Here is a 24,100-nt window from a genome sequence, read left to right on the forward strand (position 1 = left end):
CCCGCATGTATGAGGGGCCGGTGCGACGCTCCGGTGGCATTGCTACCCCCCAGGGCCCCCGTCCCGCCTAACCCTAGAGCGGTTGACCACGAGATCTGGCCCTTTGACTTTCCACGGAAGGGCTTTGAACAGTGGACCTCTCCACCCGGTTGTGTCAGGTCAGCTCAGAGGGACACCTGGAAGCAACATCCGGGCCAAACCACAGCTACATCCCCTCCGTGTAGACCTGACGCGTCTGTTTCCCTCCTCCACATGTCGGCGGCGGGCGGGCTTTGACTTTGCACGGACGGGCTTTGACCAGTGGACCTCTCCACCCGGTTGTGTTAGGTCAGCCCATAGGAACACTTTGGAGCAACCTCCAGGCCAGACCCACAGCAAGATCCCCTCCGTGTAGACCCGACGCGTCTGTTTCCCCCCTCCAGGTGCCGGCGGTGGCGGCGTCCGTGAGGGGGGCCAAACTCCGGAGACGCGTGCCGCCTCTTCGGACATGCCACCACACCACCCCGCATGTATGAGGGGCCGGTGCAACGCTCCGGTGGCATTGCTACCCCCCCCAGGGCCCCCGTCCCGCCTAACCCTGGAGCGGTTGACCACGAGATCTAGCTCTTTGACTTTCCACGGACGGGCTTTGAACAGTGGACCTCTCCACCCGGTTGTGTCAGGTCGGCTCAGAAGGACACCTGGAAGCAACATCCGAGCCAAACCGACAGCTACATCCCCTCCATGTAGACCCGATGCGTCCGTTTTCCCCCTCCAGGTGCCGGCGGCGCCGCCGTCCGTTAGGGGGGGCCACGCCCTAGAGATGCATGCCGCCTCTGCGAACATGCCACAGCACCACCCGGTTGTGGTAGGTCATCCCATAGAAACACTTGGGAGCAATGTCCCCTCCGTATAGACCCGATGCGGTTGTTTCCACCCTCCAGATGCTGGCGGCGGCGCCGTCCGTGAGGGGGCACACCGCGGACGTGAGGGGGTCACACTCCGGAGACGGGTGTCGGGCGTTTGCAACCGCCACTCAACTTCTGTCGCATAGCTGTTTTTGATTTTAATAAAATATAAGGACCTATATTCAAAAGAACATGACGGCACATTATTAATGTGCTCAAAAAAATACAAACTATATATATATATATATATTCATAATCTATGGAAAAATTACAAACTACATATATATTCATATAATACATAAAAAAGCATGAAAACATATTTTAAAAAAGCAAAAAAAACATATGTAAAAAAGCATAAGAACATATGCAAAAAAACGTATGTTAAAAAAATAGCTATGCCGACGGCATTGCCGTCGGCACAGGGACGGCAGGGTTCTGGTGGGCGCCGTGCCGCGGATCGGTGACGTGGCACATATGCTAACTGCTGCCGTCAGCATACCTACGCCGCAGATCGGCAACGTGGCATGCGGAGATATGCCGACGGCCGCCCGTCCTGACCGTCGGCATAGGTTTGACGGCGTTAGCCGCGCGTCACTGGCGGGGTCGCCGGGCCCACAAGTATACCGACGGCTGTTGTATGCCAACGGCTGCTGCCGGCATGTCTGCGCCTAGGTCGACGGCCGTTCTGTGCCGACGGCGGCCGTCGGCATAGATCCGTGTAACCCGACGGCCAGGCTAAGCCGACGGCCAGGGCTGGGCTGTCGGCATATCTCAAACTAGGCCGACGGCAGCAGTAGGCATAGGTTTGGCCGTCGGGGTAGGGCCGTTTTCCGGTAGTGCATGATGTATATTAGTTGGCAAATATTTTGAAAGCAGAACAAAAGCGACTGTTGATTTTAGCATCAGCACACAAATTAGTCACCTCAGCCTCAACAGTTAACAAGACAAGCATAGATTTCATGGAACCACAACTTCTGATCCTAACCGGTATACATCAATACAAAAAAGAACAGGCCAGAAGGCTCATACTTGATCCAATCCAAAGATATTGAAGCTCATGAGGATACGCCGCCTAGGCAGAAATAGGCAGGATCTCACTCAACAGCCATTAGATAACACAATAACCTTCTAGAGCCAGAAAAAAGGTATGCTGAACATGACTTTGCTTGACCCAACATTTAGAGATACAGGGGTTTCAGCGACCAATGCGAAAATTCACAGCATAACTTTCTAAAGCCGAATAGAAGGTATGCTGTACAAGACTTCGCTTGAGCCGCCATTTTGTCATACGGGGGTTTTCACCAATATTGAAATTTTCAAGCATTTCTCCATCACTGTCAACGTGAATCATATACTGACCAAGAAGGAGCAGCACCAGCACGCCATCATCCCCAGAAATAAGTCCAAACAGTACTCATCGTGGTTCCAAAACTGATCCCTGATTTCTGCAAGCGGCAATTTGATTCGATGCTTTTTTTCCCAAACCTCTCTTTCGTAGTTCCGCAACACCCATATATCAATAGTTTCTTTTTCTTTCAGAAAGAGTTCCACATAAATTTCTTTCGTGGCATAGTTACGCGTGTAGATGCCGAGTGTACTATCCATATCAAACATGTTTGCTTGGGTGGAAACAACTGGAGCACGCATCCGCCGGAATGACTCAGCTACGGTGTCGAATACGATCACCGGTTTGCTGTCCCTCTGATGCTGTTGGCTGCTTTCACTCAGATAAACCTCTGAGTACCAATGCAGGCTACCATGCACTTGGACAGGTATGTTGAAGCACCATGACGCTGCCTCCGGCCACCCGATGTACCTCGGTGACTGCTTGGAGCCCAACGAGAAGACATAGCAGCCAATTTGGCCTTCAGACAACTTCATGTCGATTGCAGTAGCAGCCGGTACTCACCGGTGGGTCGGTGGGCGTACATCCCAACGATGTGGAAGTCCCACGATGGACACCGGAGGGAGGCATGCTCACGCGTGACAGGGTTGCAGACAAACAAGGTGCGAGAGGGAGCTTCGGCATGGATGTCGAACTTGGAGAGAACGAGGAGGCCATCGCAGGAGGCCTCCAGCCTCCAGGTCGAAGGAGTTGTCAATCCAGGCCACGGTGTGGACGTCGTCGGCCCGGTGGTCGAATACGCAGATCTGGTCGCTGACGAGGAAGACGGGGAGGGCGGGCATCTCCTTCGGGAGGCCGCGGCGGCGGAGAGGTGTCGCTCCTGCTGCCCTTGTGGCCTTCCCCATGGTCGCCGCCGATCTGGAGAGGAATGTGGTGACCTTTCGGGAAAACTTGGACTGGGTTTAATAGAAGTGCTTGGGCTGGTCTGGTCTGGGCTCAAGATGGCAATGGGGCCCCGAAACCACCGTCCCTGCGGGTTTTACCCTATTAGAGGACGGGGATGGCGTCTTTTTAACCCCGCAGGGCTGTTGTTGGGTAAAGAATAAAACCCGACACGTTTCACGGGTTCAAACCTGTTTCAACAATACCCGAACCTGAAACCCGCCATCCCCGTAAAAATACTACAATAAGCGTATTCGAGGAGTACAATCTTGAGAGTGATGATGATCATGGACAACCATTTTGCTCATTCTCTTCTTTGCAAACTCCAGTCCTTATGTCACTCTTCAATGAACGTGTTGCTCAAAAATGGCCAACATCCGAGCTAGACCATTAACTTGGAAGATGAACTAGTTCCAATGTTCAAAGATAAATTCAGTGTGTTACATTGGTGGAAAGTTGGTGGAACACGCTATCCATCTCTGAGGCTGCTAGCGCGTGAATTTTCGCAACTCCAGTCAGCACGGTTGCCTCAGAATCAACATTTAGTACAAGTGGTAGAGTTCTAGTTCTAAGAGGTAGAGCTAGAAAACCCGATGGGTTTAGGAGACGGGTAAAAAGCTAGCCCGCGCACGGTGACGGTGACGGAGATGGGTTTGTGATTTTCTCATGGGGATGGGTTTGGGAAGGCAAAACTCGATGGGTTTCGTCCCCGTTGCCATCTTGAGTCTAGGCTGGGTTAATCCCTGGTCCGTTTGCAACTTGGAAAGGAAAAAGTTTCTCAAAAAAAAACTTGGAAAGAAAAAAATACTAGAAATACTCCAGTTTTATTAGGGATCAGTTACACTACATAGAAAAAATCATTGCCAGAAGTATGGCGTGCAATAAATAAAACCAATGCCAGATTGCCATTCCAAAAAAGATAAAAGATATTTGTGGAAAGAAATCATGCTACCACTAACAAATCGGAAAAGAATTCTATGAGACCAGGTCTCACGCGAGACCCATCCTGATGAATGACACGTGGCATTCACAAATCACAAAGCATCCCCCACCCCTCACTTAAAATCAGGGGGAGAGATTAAATGCTTTGTGATTTGTGAATGTCACGTGTCATCCATCAGGACGGGTCTCACCTGCTAATCGTGAGACCTGGTCTCATATAATTTTTTCCCTAACAAATCCGTGCAAGTAATTTGGGATGTTTTTTGACAGGCCGATGGCGATTGCATATGTGCTTGTGTGATGGCTATTTTTCTTTTACAATTTGTTTCACTTTCCTAAAAACAAGCCACAATACATGTTTCTTCCCTTTCGCATTTCTTCTTGATGAAAAGACAAGGTTCTCTTCATATTCTCGAAAAAAAGGGAACCCTTTTTGGATCACTGAATAGATGAGATGGGGCCCCATATCAGAGATAAAAAAATAATGTGTGTTTGCATCTTTTATTTGCATAATAAACGAAACGTCACTCCACCACATCATTTTTTTTGCGGGTGCTAAGCTAAATTGTTTCTCTGCTAAAAAAAAGGAGTTTTTGCAAAGAGAAAAGAGTTGAATTGGCTTGGGATGCATTTTTTACAGGTCGTGCATACATATTTGGGGTGGGGATTACACATATTAGTGGAAATAAGCCTTTTTCCAGCATGAAAAATCTAACCGGGAGAGAAGAATGGGCGAGGAGAGCTATTATGTTTGAAAAATATGTCGGCATCGTTTTGTGAGAATTGTGAGAAAGGCTTTATCCCAAAACCTAACCAGGAGAGAAGAATGGCAAGGAGAGCTATGCGTGTTTCAACAATATGGCAGTGTTTTCTCACAGCGATGCCATTTCGTTATAATTCATGAGGGCATAGTGTGCATGGTGTGTGATACCTTTCCTTTGAAATATAATACTAGGTTTAATTTCTCCAAAATTCATGTATGAAATGTTCTAGATGGGGGAATTATGGGGATAGGTTGGATTTTTTTTCAAAAAGGAGGATGAGCCCCAGCCTCTGCATCTGGAAGATGCATGCAACCATTTTATTCACAAAGACCTTACAAAGTAATACATGTACATCAGGTAGTCTGAAGCCATCATCTTAGTAACATATGTCGCTACTCTTATCCACTTGATGAAGGCGTGCCGATAGTCCGAGCCTAATACCAAACAGACATCGCACAAATGCCTAACATCTAAAACCGGAGGCCCTAACCAAGCCACATGCTGGGTTTGGGTGCAAACCGGTCCGACGCACTCACATATGTCATCGCCGCCGTTTTTCACTGATCCATCTTCAGAGCAGGTACTTACGCATCAACCTTGCCAGGCTTGTCGTCGACGACCCCATGGCGCCAGACAATGCCTCTCCTTTCACACATCCGTCGCCGAGGCCCTACCGCACGACGCTGTCAAGACTCCACGTCGGCGATGCGTCACATGGAATGTCGTTCCACCTCTGGGACCGTTCACTAGTCCCTCAAGCCACTGCACACCTCCAAGAATGACTTCCCCAAGGAGGGAACGACACAAGTGCGCCCCCGTCATCTGATAGACTGATCTTGGGTTTCCCTCGGAGGTAGCGGAAGAAGTTGGGAGCTTCACCTTGATGATGCCTTCAAGAAGGAAACAACGCCGAGGGCGTCACAATCACCGGCTCCGGCCACCGGCCGGAGACCAGGTTATCACACGGATCTGTCCCATGAGTATCCAACCGACAACATGTGCACCATTCAGACCGCGTTCAAAGCCCCATCCAGATCCGGCGACCATCCAGAACGCACTGCCAGCATGGGAGCCTTGGCACACCAGCCACTGCCTACGTGTGCAACCACTGGAGCCTGGGAGAAGGGCCGCCACCCTACTTAGCCAAACCACGAGAGCCGCCGAGATGAATCCCGCGCGCTTGTCATCGTCGCTGATCCGATCTAGTCCGGAGCCAAAGACACCAGATCGCTAGCGCAGATCCGCCTTGGACAGGCACATCGCCATGCCATGCCGCCGTGAGAGGCCTAGGCTTCACCTACCACCACCTTCCAGGGTAGCCGCCCCGGGTTGCCACCGCCACGAAGTCCTCCACGCCGCCGCATCACCCGCGCAGGCACCCCACGCCGGCGAGCCACCGTGCCGCGGCACCCCGTGCCGCCCCAGGCCCGAGGAGGCCTGCCTGCGCCGCCCCATCATGCATGGGGAAGAAGACGCCCCGCCGCCGCCGGTCGGGCTTTGCCCGGCCGCGCCCTTGGGCGGTGGCGAGAGAGAGGGAGGCAGGAGGAAGAGACCGACGGCACAGATGGGAGGCTCCTCCCCGTCGCCTCGCAGGAGGGTTAGATCGCGAGAGTTTGGTTCGCAGGGAGAAAGTCCGCTCTCAGTAATGACATCCTCAGGATATGGTTGGATGGCCGGATGTCCATGGACACGTCCGAGCGTGTCCGCGAACTTGGGAGCAACCGTTTGGTGATCGCCGCTGAGGATGCTCTGAACCCTCGCTGGGCCTGTAAAATGCATCAAAAAAGTATATAGTAGAGAGAGCCTTTTTTTTGAAGATCACACAGAGAGCCTTGTTATTGCTATCATGAGAATTTTCCTGGCCTGAGCCTTTTTGAAGTACTCCAGTTTTAGTAGGCACCTTTGTGATTGCAGAGGCACTTATGTGCTGATGTTTCTGGTTCTTCGCATAAGCGATATTTCCCCCTTTTCCTTTTTTTTTATGACTTACCAAAAACAAGTCATGCATACACAAGTAATTGCGTTGAGTCGCTCAAATAACACTGGTACCAGGTACTACTTAAGACTGAACACAATGATCTCCAGTAGATGATAAGACCATGGTTTTCACTAGTGTTGACACGCTATAGCATGGTCTTTACCTCCTGTTCAATATAGCCCACCCACTTGTCTGGTCTATAGCATGGTCTCTGCATGATTACTTTTGCAGCATCACAAGGTCATTTTGAGATCTCGAGATGGAGTTCAGTTCTAAACCACATTGATTCATACTCTGAACATGATAGGGTAACTATGAAGCACAAGACCTGCCCAACAAAAATATGTAAACATCTGAATCTACCAAACCCATCTAGAAACAACAGAAACAAATTGTGTCAGAAACTTTGATACAGTAGCAACTGTAAAGCACAACACCTGCCCCGCAGAAACATGTTAGCATCTGAATCTACCAAACGTGTCTAGAAACGGCAAAAGACAAATTATGTCCAGAATATGCACGACAAGATGACATTATTAGCAGCAATTGTGCTACAACATCCGCATGAAGCATTTGTCCAAAAAGGTCAACAACTGAACTGAAACAATAAGAGATAATAACTGCAAAGCGTGCAACAGAGAAATGCAGTAAGATATTCATGGATTTTCAAGTTGCAGTACAGTACCACTCTTTTTCTAGAAGAATACTACTGGTTTACTACAGCCATGTCCAATTAGCGCTATAGTGGTGATCTTACTTTCCATAAGACCTACCTAACCATCTCCATTGTTATCTGAAGATTTGGAACCATTGTGTTAGAGTAAAGCACCAAGTTCTGCAACAAAGAAAACTGTTCTAACCTATCATGGCAGACAGACGTAAAATGGCCAACCGTTTGACCATCAGTTCCCAGAACTGCGTATTGCTACAATCCAATACATGATCCTACATAGGCCAAGCTTGATTTAAAGAGAGAAGCACATCATCCGCCCTCATATCCTTGTTACAACCAGCAACACAGAAAATCAATGTTCATAGTGGTAGATGCAATGGATAGATGCATGAAGATAACTGAATTATAGCAGAATACTTCGTTCAGAAGTTGACTATGATACAACGTTCAAGCATTTAATTTGATCAGTAGTGCTCCAAGCTACTCCCTCCGTCCCAAAACAAGTGTCTCAACTTTGTGCTAATTTTAGTACAAAATTGTACAAAGCTTGAGACACTTATTTTGAGTATTCTACAAGGCAGGTGCAGCTTGCCAGTCAGTAAACAGAAAAATCTGTCACTTCTCTTTGTCAGCTACAACAAAGGGTACGAACAGCAAACACACTAAAAGTTGACTAGTAACTAGACCACTGGTCAAGAGGTCAAATCAATTCTCCAGTTCAAGAAATAGTGATATGAGGCATAAAGGTTGCTAATTGTCAAGTCACTTCTGATCAACACAAAAAGAAGAAATTAGCAGGCTTGTCTTGACCCAATCCATGGACATTGCAGCTCATGAGGATACAACAACGAGGCCGCTTAGAAGCACCACCGAAAATGAATATTATCTGAACTCATCCCATCCTTATCCTCTGAACCTAAGCCCCTGTTCGTCCCGTTCTCACCCCCTTTTCCTAATTGTGATTACTTTCTAAGAGAGGGACATCACAAATTGGTAATCGAAGTTTGTGTTTCGGTCCGTCGCGTGCTTCGTATTCCTGAGATTTTAGTGGTAACATCGACTAACTGGTTGGAGTTCATCCTCCAGATCGAACTCCCATTCGTCCTCTTTGCACCGTCAGTTAGAATAGAGGCTAGAAACAGAGAAACACCCCAAAATTGACTATTAAGAAGACCACTAGATAAGAAGGTAAAGTCAGTTCTTCAGTTCAGGAAGTGGGACATGAGGCATATAGCTTGCAAATAATTGAGTACTAAGAAGGCCACTTGATAAATAAAATAAAGCTAAGTCAATTCTTCAGCCCAATAAAATAGATACATGATGCATATTAGTTGGCAAATATTTTAAAAGCAGAGCAAAATTGATTGTTCATTCTAGCATCAAGTCACACTTAGTCACTTCAGCCCAAAAAGTTAACAAGACAAGCATAGATTAATTGAACCACATAACAGTCAGAGCTTCTGACCATATTTTGATTACAATAATGCAAAAAAAAAAAACAGGGCAGCAGGCTCATACTTGATCTGATCCAAAGATATTCCACGAAAACTAGGCACAAAAGAAAGAATTCACTCAACAACCGTCAGATCAAAGGAAAAGTGTTCACACCATTAACCTTCCAGAGCCGGAAAAAAAAGGTATGCTGAACAAAACTTTGCTTGAGCCAGTACTCAGAGATACGTAAGTTTCGGCAACCAAGGTGAACCATTCACAGCATAACCTTCTAGAGCCGGAAAGAATGTATGCTGAACAAGACTTTGCTTGAGCAGCCATTTAGTCATACAGGGGTTTTCTCGACCGATATTGGAATTTTCAAGCAATTTTCCATTGCTGTCAACACGAATCAGATACCGACCAAGAAGGAGCAGCATGAACACGTCACCATCCCCAGAAACAACTTCCAAACAATAATCATCGTGGTTCCCAAAATCATCCCGTATTTCTGCAAGCGGCAATCTGATTCTGTACTTTTTGTCCCAAACCTCACTTTCGTAGTTCCGCAGCACCCATATACCAATAGTTTCTTTTTCTTTCATAAAGGGATCCACATCAATTTGTTTCATCTCATAGTTACGCCTGTAGATGCCGAGCGTGCCATCCATGTCAAAGATAGTTGCCTGGGTGGAAACAACTGGAGCATGCATCCACCGGAACGACTCATCTATGGTGTCGAATACTATTACCGGTGTGTTGTCCCTCTGATGCTGCGGTGGGTTGCTTTTACCCAGATAAAACTGTGAGTACCAATGCAAGCTATCATGCACTCGGACAGGTACGTCGAAGGTCCACGACCCTGTCTCCGGCCACCCGATGTACCTCGGTGGCTGGTCGGAGCCCAATAGAAAGACATAGCAGCCAATTTGGCCTTCAGACAACTTCATGTCGATTGTCCGTTGCAGTATCAACCTGTACTCGCCGGTGGGTCGGTGGGCATACATCCCCAAGATGTGGAAGTCCCACGGTGGACACCTGAGTGGGGCATGCTCACGCGTGGCCGGGTTGCAGACGGAGAAGCTGCGAAAGCGAGCAGTGTAGTCGAACTTGGAGAGAACGAGGAGGCCGTCGCAGGAGGCCTCCAGATCAAAGGCCTCGTCAAGCTGGGCAACGGTCTGGACATCATTGGCCCAGTGGTCGAAGGCGCTGATGTTATGGCAGGGGACGCCGAAGATCTCTTCGCCGGCGAGGAAGACGGGGTGGGCATAAAATGGCACCGCGGTGATCCCTTTCCTTTGGAAATATGGTACTAGGTTTAATTTCGTCCGAAATTCATGTTTGAAATGTTCCAGATGGTGGAAATTATGGGGATAATGTTGGATGGCCAGCGTCTGGCCGGATGTCCACGGACACGTCCGAACGTGTCCGGGAACTTGGGGGTAACTGTTTGGCGATTGCCATTGAGGATGCTCTGAACCCTGACTGGTATCAGTTTATGAAATACTAGTATGAGGTTGCAGTTTGGTTTCGCATGCTGGCCTGTAAAATGCACCAACACAGTATGTAATGTAGAGATACTTTTTTTCGGAGATCATATAAAGAACCTTGTTGCTAGCATGATGTTTTTGCAGGCCTGAGATAAATAAACCTAAGCCTTGAAGTAGTCCAGTTTCAGTAGGCACCTTTTGTGTTGTGTGCTGATGTTTCTGGTTCTTCACATAAGTGACATTTGCCCCTTTTCCTTTTCTTTTTTTCGAACTACCAAAAATAGGTCACACATGCACATGTTTCTTCGCGTGAAATGCATCAGTATGGTATAAAAGTATAGGGAGCCTGATAATTGCGTTGAGTCACAGAAATAACACTGGTACTACGTAAGACTGAACACAATGATTTCACTAGTGTAGACATACTATAGCATGGCCTTCAGTAGTTGCATACTAGTACGTAAGACTGAACACAATGATTTCACTAGTGTAGACATACTACGTACCTGTTCATTATAGCTCACCCACTGGTCTGGTCAGTGTTACTTTCAAGTTGTGATTACTTTAGTAAGTATATGATATACTAGTAAATTTGAAGTACAAGACCTGCCCAGCACAAATTTGTAAACATCTGAATCTACCAAACCCATCTAGAAATAGCAAAAACAAACTGTAAAGTACGGCACCTGCCCGGCAGAAACATGTTTGCATCTGAATCTAGCAAACGCGCCTAGAAACGGCAAAAACCAAATTGTGCCCAGAACTTCTGTATGCACAGCACAGCTGACATTATTAACAGCAATTGTGCTACAACATCCGCATGAAACATTTATACAAAAAGGTCAACAGAGTAAGAGATAATAACTGCAAAGCGTGCAGCAGACAAATGCAATAAGATAATCATAGATTTCAGGTTGTAATACATTACCGCCCTTTTTCTAGAAGAATATTACTACAACCATGTCCAATTAGTGGTGAGCTTAGTTTCCATAAGATCTACCTAACCATCTCCATTGTTATCTGAAGATTTGGAACCATTGTGTTAGAGTAAAGCACCAAATTCTGCAACAAATAAAACTGTCCTGTCATGGAAGACACATAAAACGGCCAATCGTTTGGCCATCAGCTCCCACAAATGCACATTGCTACAACCAGCAACTAATACAGAATCCTATATAGGACAAGTTTGATTTAAAGAGAGAAGCACAGCATCTGCGCTCATATCCTCGTTACAACCAGCAACACAGAAAATCAATTTTCACGGTGGTAGATGCAATACATAGATGCAAGAAGAGAACTGAATTATAACAGAATACTTTGTTCAGAAGTTGACTATGATGCAACATTCAAGCATTTAATTTGATCAGTAGTGCTCCAAGCTATTCTAGAAGGCAGGTGCAGCTTGCCAGTCAGTAAACAGAAAAATTTGTCCCTTCCCTTTGTCAGCTACAACAAAGGGTATGAACAGCAAACACACTACAAGTTGACTAGTAAGAAGACCACTGATCAAGAGGTCAAATCAATTCTCCAATTGAAGAAATAGTGATATGAGGCATAAAGGTTGCTAAATATCAAGTACTGAGAAGACCACTAAATAAATCGAATAAAGCAGAGAACATGAGGCGGATCAGCTGTCAAACATTTCAAAACCAGAGCAAAAAGAAGAAATTAGCAGGCTCGTCTTGATCCAATCCATGGACATTGCAGCTCGTGAGGATACAAAAACTAGGCTGCTAAGAAGCACCACCTCACTCAACAGCATTAGATGAATGGTGAAGCGTCCACAACACAACCTTCTGATGTCGTGAAGAAATCATGCGGAACAAGAGTTTGTTTGAGCTGATGTGTGCAGGCATTAAAGTCATGGAAGCTAGCAACCAATACTCCATCAGTGCCAACGTAAAACAGCCAATGACCAAAACTGACCAACAAGAGCACGTCACCATCACCAGAAGTAACGGCCGCATACCAATCACCATCGCCATCAAGGATTTCAAGCTTTCCCCTGATTTCTGTGATCGGCAATTCAACCCAATACTTTAAGTCCCAAAACTCATTTTCAGCCTTGAAAGGGGTTGCCTTAGGATATACCGACATGCGAATGCCGCCGACAATGTTACTTAGGATGCCACATCACACAAAACCACCTTCTAGTCCTCAGTTTACTTCGCAATAAGCCAATGATATTTTTTTATGGTTTCGCTTTACCAAAACAAGCTACACCTATATGACTGTTTGCAATAGCATTCCTTCTTAGTTAATCAATCAAGTCTCTAAAACATCCTATATTAGTTTATAGAGGAAGTAGTTTCTGCCAGGTTCTTGAATGGTTTTTTATTTCTTTTCCTTATTTTTTGCCTTTGATTTGTCGAGAAATGTGTATCTTTATTTATGCACTAAACAACGTGTCGCCACCCTTGAATTCAAGCCGGAGAATACTTGCACCACTTTTGGTAGTTCATGAGGTCTAGATTTTTCGATAGCGAGAAACAAGGGCAAGGTTGAAAAACATCTCTAGAACATTACTTGAAGGGTTAAATAGTAGCAAAGGACACTCCCGTGATTTCCAGTAGCAGTGTTTTTATCTTTTTGACAGCAACCAGTTTACATAGTAGCAGCAATGGGAATTCCCGGGATGCATTATCTTCACCCTAGTGGGTTCTTCGGTGAATATATTTAGCCCAGCAATGCTACTATCAGAGAGGGCGCCCTGGTGTCCGAAGAGAAGGCCGCAGCAGCAGATGAGAGAGAAGCTGCAACAGAAGCATCAATTCTGAGTTTCAGACGTGCTCAGTCTAAAACAAAAGAGTTTCAGAGGTACACTAGTATATGCTCGACTGCTCCATCTCTTTGAGTTTCAGAGTAAGCGATTAATATTTAACACCTAACACTAGTCGAGATTGGGTTCAGTTCTACCAAGCGAATGTACTGCTCTACCACCGGTGTGTGCTACTTTCACCTACTTACTGTTGCAGCACTACGAGCATGGTTTGAGCTGTCGAGATTGTGTTCAGTTCTAAACCACCATTGTTTCATAGTACTCTGAACAGGATATGGGGACCGTAAAGTACAACACCTCACCCAGGAGTATTACAAAAATAGATGCAACATTACACTCATACCATGTTCTAAAACGGCCGCAGCATACACCAGTTCCACGGATCACCAGCAAGCAAATCCAAAACCCGTTTCACGCCTACAACAAGACATTGCAAAATGAACAAATCCAACAGGGAACAACGATGCACCAGCAGAGTGGATTACTAAGAAGTAGGTAATACAAGGAAAATCAACAAAACAAAAGGCCAGATTGAAAACAGGAACAATTTTACTTATCAAAAGCTCACTGTCCACAAAGTAGAAACACGATTTGTCAGCGCCTTTATAACATTTATTGCAAGGTCAGTTGAGAATCTGGGACATTGGTGGTATAGCTGTAGAGAAGCAGGATGATCCTGAAAGGACGGCCGGCGGCAAGGGAAGTTGTTGTCCCACTTCACGAAATCAAAGATCTCTAGTTTCTGTAGTCGGTGTCCAGTGCAGTCCCAGTCTTTTCTAGAAGAATACCACACTAACTCGCTAAATTTAATTTAACTAGTATGATGCAACATGGAAGCATTTAATTTAACTAGTAGTGCTCCAAGGTCTTTTACAAGTCAAGTGCAAGTTGCAGATCAGGAAGGAGGAAAATTTGCCTCTTTTCATTGCCAGCTGCAACAATGGGTCGGAACAGGAAACTCGCTAAAACTGACTATTAGGAAGGCCATTAGATTAAGTGGTAAAATCAATTCTTCAGTCAAAGAGATAGGGATATGATCCAGTCCACTCATACACCTGCCCGGAAAGATCCAATCCACTCATAAGATACTCTGGACAGGTTATAGTGACCATAAAGTACCACACCTGCCCTGCAGAGATATGTTAACATCAGAATCTACACAGCACAGCTGAAGTCATTAACCGAAATTGTGCTACAAACTGTGTTTCTGCAGTAGTGCAAAGCAAGAATTACAAAAATAGACGCAACATTACGCTTGCATCTTGTTCTAAGCCCCACTGCAGCACACATCAGTTCGATGGATCACAACTAAGAAAAATCCTAAACCCGTTTCTCGCCTAGAACAAGACATTGCAAAATGAACAAAGCCAACATGGAAGAACAAGGCACAGTGTCAAAGATTCAACTGCAGATTCAGAATTCAGAAAGGGAAAAAGTGATCCAACACTTTCTAATGCACAAAATAAGCAGCAGACTGCATTGCTAAGAGGCAGGCAATGCAAGGGAAGAACAAGTTGATAGACAGACAAAAGGAAAAATCAAGCAGTGAAATTGATAAAGCATTAGGTTATTGATATTATTGCCCTAATTAAGACAACAAACAGTAGTTCCACTTCTGCCACAGGTGATCTCACCTAGAGTCAACCTGTTTCTTGCTTGCTCGGAACAAGTCAAGGTATAAGAAATTAACAAAACAAACGACCACAGTCAAAACAGGAACAGTTTTGCTAATGAAAAGCCTAATTATACAGAACACTAACCAGATGCACCAGATGCATGAAGAAAACATAATTATTTTCGAAACGGGGCAGTAGCCCATTGGCTAGGGTCACAGTGTGCGCCCGGCAACCAGAGTTCAACTCCTGTGTGGAGCGAATGTCTCGGATTCTCACTAAGGACACGCATATGTCGGCTCTTTCCTGTCCGTTCAACCAAATTTTCACCTACCTGACCGTTTCGAAGAGAACATAATTATAACAGAACGCTTCATTGAAAAGTTGACTATTATGATGCAATACAGAAGCATTTAATTTAACCAGTAGTGCTCCAAGGTTTTCCAGAAGTCTGGTGCAACCTGCAAATCAGGAAGGAGGAGAATCTGCCTCTTTTTGTTGCCAGCTATAACAAAGGGTCGAAACAGGAAACAACTAAAAAACTGACTATTAAGAAGGCCAGTGGATAAAGTGGTAAAATCAATTCTTCAGTTCAAGAGATAGGGATATATATGAGGAATATATATAGATAGCAAAAAAATGAGTACTGAGAAGACCACTAGAAAATAGAGACATGGGGCAGAACAGTTGGAAAATACTTCAAAAGCAGATCCAAATGTCATGGTAATTTTAACATCAACATAAACAGTTGTCACTTTATCCCGAAAGGATATCGAAACAAGCATAGATTTCATGCAACCACATAACAAAAGTCACTTCAGATCATAACTTTGTATACAACAACACAAAAGGAAGAGATCAGCAGGTTCATACTTGATCCAATTACTAGACATTGTAACTCATCAGGATATTAAGAACCTCGCCAAACATCTGTCAGATGAAAGGTGAAGCATCCACGGCATAGCCTTCCAGTGTCATGAAGAAATCATGCGGGACAAGAGTTTGTTTGAGCCGATGTTCACCAACATGCAAGTCTCGGAAGCTAGCAACCAGTTCGCCACCAGTGTCAACAAAAAACAGTCTATTACCAAAACTGACCAGCAAGAGCACGACCCCATCACCCGAAACAACGGTCACATACCAATAGCTATCACCATCAATGCCTTCAAACTTCCCCCAGATTTCTGCGGTTGGCAATTGAACCCGGTACTTTAAGTCCCAAATCTCACTTTCATAGTTCTGCAGCACCCATATATCGACAATTTTCTTTGCCTTGTTACAGCTATAGATACCAAGCATGTCATCCATCTCAAAGATACATGAGTAGTTGGTGGGAGCAAGGGTAGCACGTATCTGCCGAAACGACTCAGCTATCGTGTCAAATACAATTACTAGTTTTCTTTCAAGCTGAAAAAATTCAGTCTCCCCATACACCGGGGCATAACACACTGGGTGCCAATGCAAGCTATCACGGACCCGGACAGGCGCATGGAAGATCGCCGACTGCAATTTGGTCTTGGAGCACCCAATGTACCTAGGTGCCTCATCGGAGCCCAGCTCCAAGACATACCAACCAGTTCGGTCAGTAGACGAGTCCATGAAGCTCCTCCCTTGCAGTAACAACCGGTACTTGCCGGTAGGGCGGTGTGGGTACATCCCCAAGATGTTGAAGTCCTTGAGTGTCCGCCTGAGGGAGGCATGCTGACGAGTGACCGGGTTGCAGACGGTGAGGAGGGCGCGAGAGCCAGCCATCTCAGGAGGCTTGGAGAGAATGAGGAGGCCATCGCAGGAGGCCTCGAGCTTGAAGGGCTGGGAGAGAGCAAGCCGAGCGACGGTGTGGAGCTGGGACGCGGCGTCTGCCCTGTGATCGAAGGTGAGGATGTTACGGTAACCGTCGCTGAAGAGGATGGGAAGGGCGGGCTGGCGGGCATGGTGGGAGAGGAGGAATCGGCGGTTAGTGATGGCGCAGCGCCAGTCGCGGCGGACGGCGCGGCTGCGGAGGATGGATTTGGGGTCGAGGCAGACGAGGATCTCCCATACCACGATCTCGTCTGGGAGGCCGGGGAGGAGGGTCGTCGCTGCTGCTGTCACGGCCTCCGCCATGGTTTCTGGTGCTGCCACGGCCTCCGCCATGGTTTCTGCTGCTGCCGCGGCCTCCGCCATGGTTTCTGGTGCTGCCACGGCCTCCGCCATGGTTTCTGCTGCTGCCGCGGCCTCCGCCATGGTTTCTGGTGCTGCCACGGCCTCCGCCATGGTTTCTGCTGCTGCCGCGGCCTCCGCCATGGTCGCCGGCTGGGTGGAGTTGTGCTGGTGTGGGTGTGGTGGCGGCGGAGGGGTTTCGAGGGAGAATGGGAATGGGGGTTTTTGTTTTGCCTTTTACAGGAAACTACTGGAATGGATAACCTAGGGTTCTGAAACGGGCTGCAGCCCAGACCCCAGACTGAGTGAATCTGAAACATCCCTTTTGTTCTGAAAAAAGGCCTTTTAATTACTCGTGTTCTATCCCTTAAAAAAAACTCATGTTATGATAATATACAATTGATCAGCAGCGTCTTGGAGTTTGCCATCTTAAGTTTATCTTCATATGGAACAATGATATTTTTTTCCCGATAATGATATTGCAACGATGAGTTTAACAAGAGTGGGAGTGAGAAAAATATAGGGGAGCAGACAGTAGCACACACGACTTACATCAATATAGAGGAACCCACCTTTGGCGAGCACAAATTCTTCCACCACTAGCGGGGAGGAGAAACCACCTAGGCGTACGAGCCCCGTCTTATATGGATATCGGGGTCTAGGGTTTATAGTATCCTAGTCGGTCAGGGTTACGGAGGAGTCCTCGTAGACGTCATTTTTCTTGCCGTACACTTCAAGTCTTCTGAGTCCTTCTCTCTATAGAGCCCATGGCCGACACAACTGACCTAGGGGGCCTCGGGCCGCCCTACTTACTCTCGCTTTCAGTATGATGAGGCGCTCCTGGGCATAACACTACTAGCAACCCCCGTGAGCCGGTCTTCGAGCTTGGATGTGGCTTGGCCAGAGCTGATCTCGGGCGCTGGCTTTTGCAAGCTTGTCGAGGTTGCAACCGGTTCATGAAACTCCCTTGAAAGTAGACCCGCACAACCAATTTCTTCGAGGAGGATGGGTCGTGCTTCACAGTCAGTGTCCTTGAGCTTCATGTTCTTCTAATACAGCTCACCCATCTGAATGGAAGCTTCCCCGCAAAGCCAGTTCCCGTGAGATGATATCCCACAAAACACTTATGAATTTTTTCAAAAAGGGACGTCGGCCCCAGGGGGACCAGAACAACTCCGGTCCAGCTGGTCAAGCCGGAACAACTTGGTTCCGCTGACCATTAGTCAACTAAATGTGCTGCAGTAAAGCGGTCCCCATCAAGGTCATGTCTCACCATGGTAATCGTGACAAGGCGAAACGTCTCGGGCGCCAGCATCATTAATGGGATGCCTCGAACCCCATGTGCCTTAACCACATGTTAGTCATTTTCTTGGATTTTAGATCCAAATCAGTGTACATGAATAAAATTACAAGTGACTCTCAAAAAATGGGCAGGTTATCCTGCCGCGTGTCATGGTGTGGTCACTGCTGCTTCCCATTCTATCAGATCTTTATAAGGGAAAATGGTCCGAACTCGCATGACTCCACCTCCATTGCTCTTCTCGCCTGAGCTTTCCCTGTCTGTCCACCTTGGCGTATTCTCCATGTGCGCCTATGATGACTGATCCAGGCAGCGAAGAGCGGCGCTGCGAGCAAGGAGGTCATAGAAGGCGGCAAGAGGAAACGAAGGTTGCCTGCAACACCAAGGGGAAGTGGTTGGCCTCTACTGCCATTGTGGCGCATCTTCTCCATCTCTCGAGCAGGGGTACCTACTGCCACTGCGGTTCGCGGACTGCCGCTCGTCGGTGGTGATGGTCGAAGAAGGGGAGGTCGCCAAAGTCATCCTAAAGTAGCGGGATGACGAGCGAGTTTGCTTTATCCCTTTCCTCCTCCGCAGCCTCAGATTTCTGGTACATCCTTTCATTCGAGGACTACGACACTATTACGGGTTTCAACTATATCTTCTCACCTGAATGACATCATACACATTGCCTACTTTTATGGCCTTGTGTGAATAGATTTCTAAGCGTCGAGCTCCGCTTCAGCCTTTAGAGACGGTACTTCCAAGTGAAGATCCAGACCAGCGTCACCGAGACAAGTGAGTGTGACCTTGGAAGGGGATGCCTTGGGATATACCGACCTACGAGTGCCACCGCCAACGTTACTTGGGATGCCACGTCACACAAAACCACCTTCTTGTCCCCTCGGGGTAAACCAAATGATTTTGATAATTCGAGGTTGTTCCCCAATAGATTTTGGAATTGAGAATTGTAAGTAAAAATAGGACATAAGTTTATGATCAAAATATGATCTTCTCTCTCACCAGTCGGGGTCCCATCCTAGGAACGGGAAGAATTACGATGATCTTTCGGGAAATAACATGAATGGGTTTGGGCTAGGCTTAACCGTGCTTTGTTTTGCAAGTTGAAGAAACATAGAAGAAATACATAGTTAATACACTTAACCCTAAATCTTGATGTACTTTAGTAGTATAAGAAATCTTTGTCATTACAATACTTTACTGAAATATAGTTGGTGCCTTTGTGATTTTAACATATCGGTTTACTTCGCAAATAAGCCAATGATAAAAAAATTACGGTTTTGCTTTACCAAAACAAGCTACATCTATAATGACTGTTCGCAATACCTTCTTATTTAGTTTCTGCCAAGTTCTAGAATGTTTTTTTAATTTCTGTTCCTTATTTTTCACCTTTGATTTGACGAGATATGTGTATTTTTATTTATGTAGTAAACAACGTGTCACCACCTTCGAATTCGGGTCGACTGGAGAATACTTGCACCAGTTTTGGTAGTTCATGAGGTTTAGAATTTCCGAGAGTGAGAAAAAAGGCAAGGTGGAAAAATATATCTACAATATAACTTGAAGGGGTAAATAGTAGCAAAGGGCAGTCCCATGATTTCCAGTAGCAGTGTTTACATAGTAGCAAGGAAACTCCCAAGAGCAATATCTTCACCCCTCAAGTGGGTTCTTCAGCGAATATTTAGCTCAAGAATGATTTGTCACGGTGGATATGGTCAACGGCTTGGCAAGCTATCAGAGAGGGATAAAAAGAAAAACAATGATATGGCTAAACTGCTGCAACACTGAGATAAAAAGGAGATACACTGCTGCTGAATGGTAAACTACCTGCTGTTCAAAGGTCACCCACCTGTCTATATTACTTTCAACTACTGTTCTCTGCATACTTACTATTGCAGCACTACGAGAACGCTTTGAGCTGTCGAGATCGGGTTCAGTTCTAAACCACTATTGTTTCATAGTATGATCCAATCCACTCATTCGTACACTCTGAACGGGATATAGCGATAGTATAGCACAGCACCAGCCCGGCAGAAATATGCTAACATCTGCATCTACCAAACACAACTGTATCCAGAAACAACAACAAACAAAACTGCGTCCAGAACTTCATTATGCACAGCACAGCTCAAGTATAGTTATTAACAGCAATTATTCTACAAACTGTGTTTCTGCAGTAGTGCAAAGCAAGAATTACAAAAATAGACACAACAGTACGCTTCTATCTTGTTCTAAGCCCCACTGCAGCATACATCAGTTCCATGGATCACAAGTAAGAAAAATCCAAAACCCGTTTCTCGCCTAGAACAACACATTGCAAAATGAACAAAGCCAACATGGAAGAACAAGGCACAGTGTCAAAGCTTCAATTGCAGATTCAGAATTCAGAAAGGGAAAAGGTGATCCAACTACTTTCTAATGCACAAAATAAGCAGCAGACTGCATTGCTAAGAGGTAGGCAATACAAGGGAAGAACAAGTTGATAGACAGACAAAAGGAAGAATCATGCAGTGAAATTGATAGAGCATTAGGTTGACATTATTGCCCTAATTAAGACAACAAACAGTAGTTCCGCTTTCACCATACGTGATCTCACCGAGAGTCAACCTATTTCTTGCTTGCTCGGAACAAGTCAAGGCATAGTAAATTAACAAAAGAAAGGACCAGAGTCAAAACAGGAACAGTTTTGCTAATGAAAAGCTTCCCAAAGTTAGAACAAGTTTTGTCGGTGCCTTATAACATTTGTTCCAATGTCAGATGAGAATCCAGGACATTTATGGTGTAGCTGGAGATAAGCTGGATAATCGTGAAAGAACGGCCGGCGACAAGGAAAACTGTTGTCCTGCTTCACGAAATCAATGGCTTTAGAGATCATCTCTGGTTTCTTAGTACTTGTGGATGCGAGTGGACTAACTCATGTGTTCAGTGCAGTCCCAGTCTTCTCTAGACGAATACTACTACAACACCCCACCAAAAAAACCAAAAAGATATACCACTACAACTCCTGGAAGGAGATAAGTATAATTTATCCAATTACCGCAATAGTGGTGAGCTTACTCTCCATAAGAGCGACCTAACCAGATGCACCAGATGCATGAAGAAAACATAAATACTTTCGAAATGGGGCAGTAGCCCAATAGCTAGTATCACAGTGCGCACCCGGCAACCAGAGTTCTACTCCTGCGTGGAGAGAATGTCTCGGATTCTCACAAAGGACACGCATATGTCGGCTCTTTCCTATCCGTTCAACAAAAATTTCACCTACCAGACCGTTTCGAAGAAAACATAATTATGAAAGAACACTTCATCGAAAAGTTGACTATTATGATGCAATACAGAAGCATTTAAATTTACCAATAGTGCTCCAAGGTCTTCCAGAAGTCAGGTGCGACCTGCAAATCAGGAAGGAGGAGAATCTGCCTCTTTTTGTTGCCAACTACAACAAAGGGTCGAAACAGGAAACAACTAAAAACTGACTATTAAGAAGGCCAGTGGATAAGGTGGTAAAATCAATTCTTCGTTCGAGATAGGGATATGGGGAATATATAGATAGCAAAAAATTGAGTACTGAGAAGACCACTAGAAAATAGAGACATGCGGCAGATCAGTTGGAAAATACTTCAAAAGCAGATCCAAATGTCATGGTAATTTTAACATCAACATAAACAGTTGTCACTTCATCCCAAAAGGGTATCGAAACAAGCATTTCATGCAACCACATAACAATCACTTCTGATCATAACATCTTATACAACAACACAAAAGGAAGACACCAGCAAGCTCATACTTGATCCAATTCCTAGACATTGCAGCTCATCAGGATATTAAGAACCTCACCCAACATCCGTCAGACGAAAGGTGAAGCATCCACGGCATGGCCTTCTAATGTCGTGAAGAAATCATGCCGAACAAGAGTTTGTTTGAACCGACCTTCACCAACATATAAGTCTTGGAAGCTAGCAACCAGTTTTCCATCAGTGTCAACATAAAACAGCCAGTTCTGCGATTGACCAAACCTGACCAGCAAGAGCATGTCGCCATCACCTGAAACAACGGTCACATGCCAATAGCTATTACCATTAAGGCCTTCAAAATTCCCCCAGATTTCTGCTATTGTCAAATCAACCCGGTACTTTAAGTCCCAGACCTCACTTTCATAGTTCTGCAGCACCCATATATCAACAATTTTCTTGGCCTTGTCACAGCTATAGATACCAAGCATGTCATCCATCTCAAAGATACATGAATAGTTGGTGGGAGGAGCAAGGGGAGCACGGATCTGCCGAAACGACTCAGCTATTGTGTCGAACACAATTACTAGTTTGCTTTCAAGCTGAAAAAATGCAGTCTCCCCATCCACTGGGGTATAACACACTGGGTACCAATGCAAGCTATCACGGACCCGGACAGGCGCATGGAAGATCGCCGACTGCAATTTGGTCTTGGAGCACCCAATGTACCTGGGTGCCTCATCGGAGCCCAGCTCCAAGACATAGCAGCCAGTTCGGTCAGTAGACGAGTCCATGAAGCTCCTCCCTTATAGTAACAGCCGGTACTTGCCGGTAGGGCGGTGTGGGTACATCCCGAAGATGTTGAAGTCCTTGAGTGTACGCGTGAGGGAGGCATGCTGACGAGTGACCGGGTTGCAGACGGTGAGGAGGGCGCGAGAGCCGAGGCCGGGCTGAGGGCCAGCAACTTCATGCTTGGAGAGAATGAGGAGGCCATCGCAGGAGGCCTCGAGCTTGAAGGGCTGGGAGAGAGCAAGCCGAGCGACGGTGTGGAGCTGGGACGCTGCGGCGGCCTGGTGGTCGAAGGTGAGGATGTTACGGTGACCGTCGCTGGAGAAGATGGGGAGGGCGCGCTGGCGGGCGTGGTGGGAGAGGAGGAATCGGCGGTTGGTGGTGGCGCAGCGCCACTCGCGGCGGACGGCGCGGCTGCGGAGGATGGATTTGGGGTCGAGGCGGACGAGGATCTCCCATACCACGATCTCATCTGGGAGGCCAGGGAGGAGGGTCTTCGCTGCTGCTGCTGCCGCGGCCTCCTCCGCCATGGTCGCCGGCTGGGTGGACTTGTGCTAGGTGTGGGTGTGGTGGCGGCGGAGGGGAGGGGAGGTAGGCGTGTGTTTCGGGGCAGAATGGGAATGGAGATTATTTTCCTAGGGTTTGACTTGAGAGAAGACAACATATTTGTATGAGGAAACAAATGGAAATGGAGATGAGGTATGGGCTCTGAAATGCTCTGGGCCCAGAAGCACATCACCCGTATCCTTTTGTTCTAAAAAATCCCCAAAAAAAGTCCTTTAATTTACACATATTCTCATTTCTCAAACGAAAGAAAAAACCATCTTAGAGCTTACCATCTTAAGTTCGTTTGCATATGCAACAATGATATGTTTCGCTTATAATGATATAGCAACGATGAGATTAACAACCATGGGAGTGAGGAGAACGTAGGGAAGTTGAAAGGGGTGAGGCTATCTTGCGCGCCGGCCAACGGTCGATTTTCGATAGGAGCTCCTTTCCTTCTTTGGCATTTATCCCTTTTCTAATCTGAACCACAAATTGTATCGCGGTCGTTCACCTTTCCTTCGTAGCATCTCTCCATGATGGGCCTAGTGGTTGAATTCGGGGGAGGGGACATGTTTATATTAGTGAGAGAATGAACCGCGGGGCCCGGTATTCTCTCTCTAATATAACCGTGGGGCGAGGCTATCTCGCACGAGCCAGCGGTCGATTTGCGACAGGAGCACCTTTTCTTCTTTGGCATTTATTCATTTTCTAATCTAGACAAAAAATAACGAGCCCCGTGGTTGAATTC

At 46.3% G+C, this 24,100-nt stretch overlaps 1 protein-coding gene across 1 annotated transcript; it reads right to left on the reverse strand.

Annotated features, from left to right (window-relative positions):
• Positions 1–15,632: 15,632 nt before the first annotated feature.
• On the reverse strand, positions 15,633–16,947 carry LOC119273348. Its single transcript, XM_037554536.1, has one exon. It carries the CDS (start codon positions 16,945–16,947, stop codon positions 15,778–15,780), a length of 1,170 nt encoding a protein of 389 aa, XP_037410433.1. The 3' UTR covers positions 15,633–15,777.
• Between the last annotated feature and the right edge of the window lie 7,153 nt (positions 16,948–24,100).

This window comes from Triticum dicoccoides, chromosome 3A (genome assembly GCF_002162155.2).
Source record: "Triticum dicoccoides isolate Atlit2015 ecotype Zavitan chromosome 3A, WEW_v2.0, whole genome shotgun sequence".
NCBI classification, from domain to species: Eukaryota; Viridiplantae; Streptophyta; class Magnoliopsida; order Poales; family Poaceae; genus Triticum; species Triticum dicoccoides.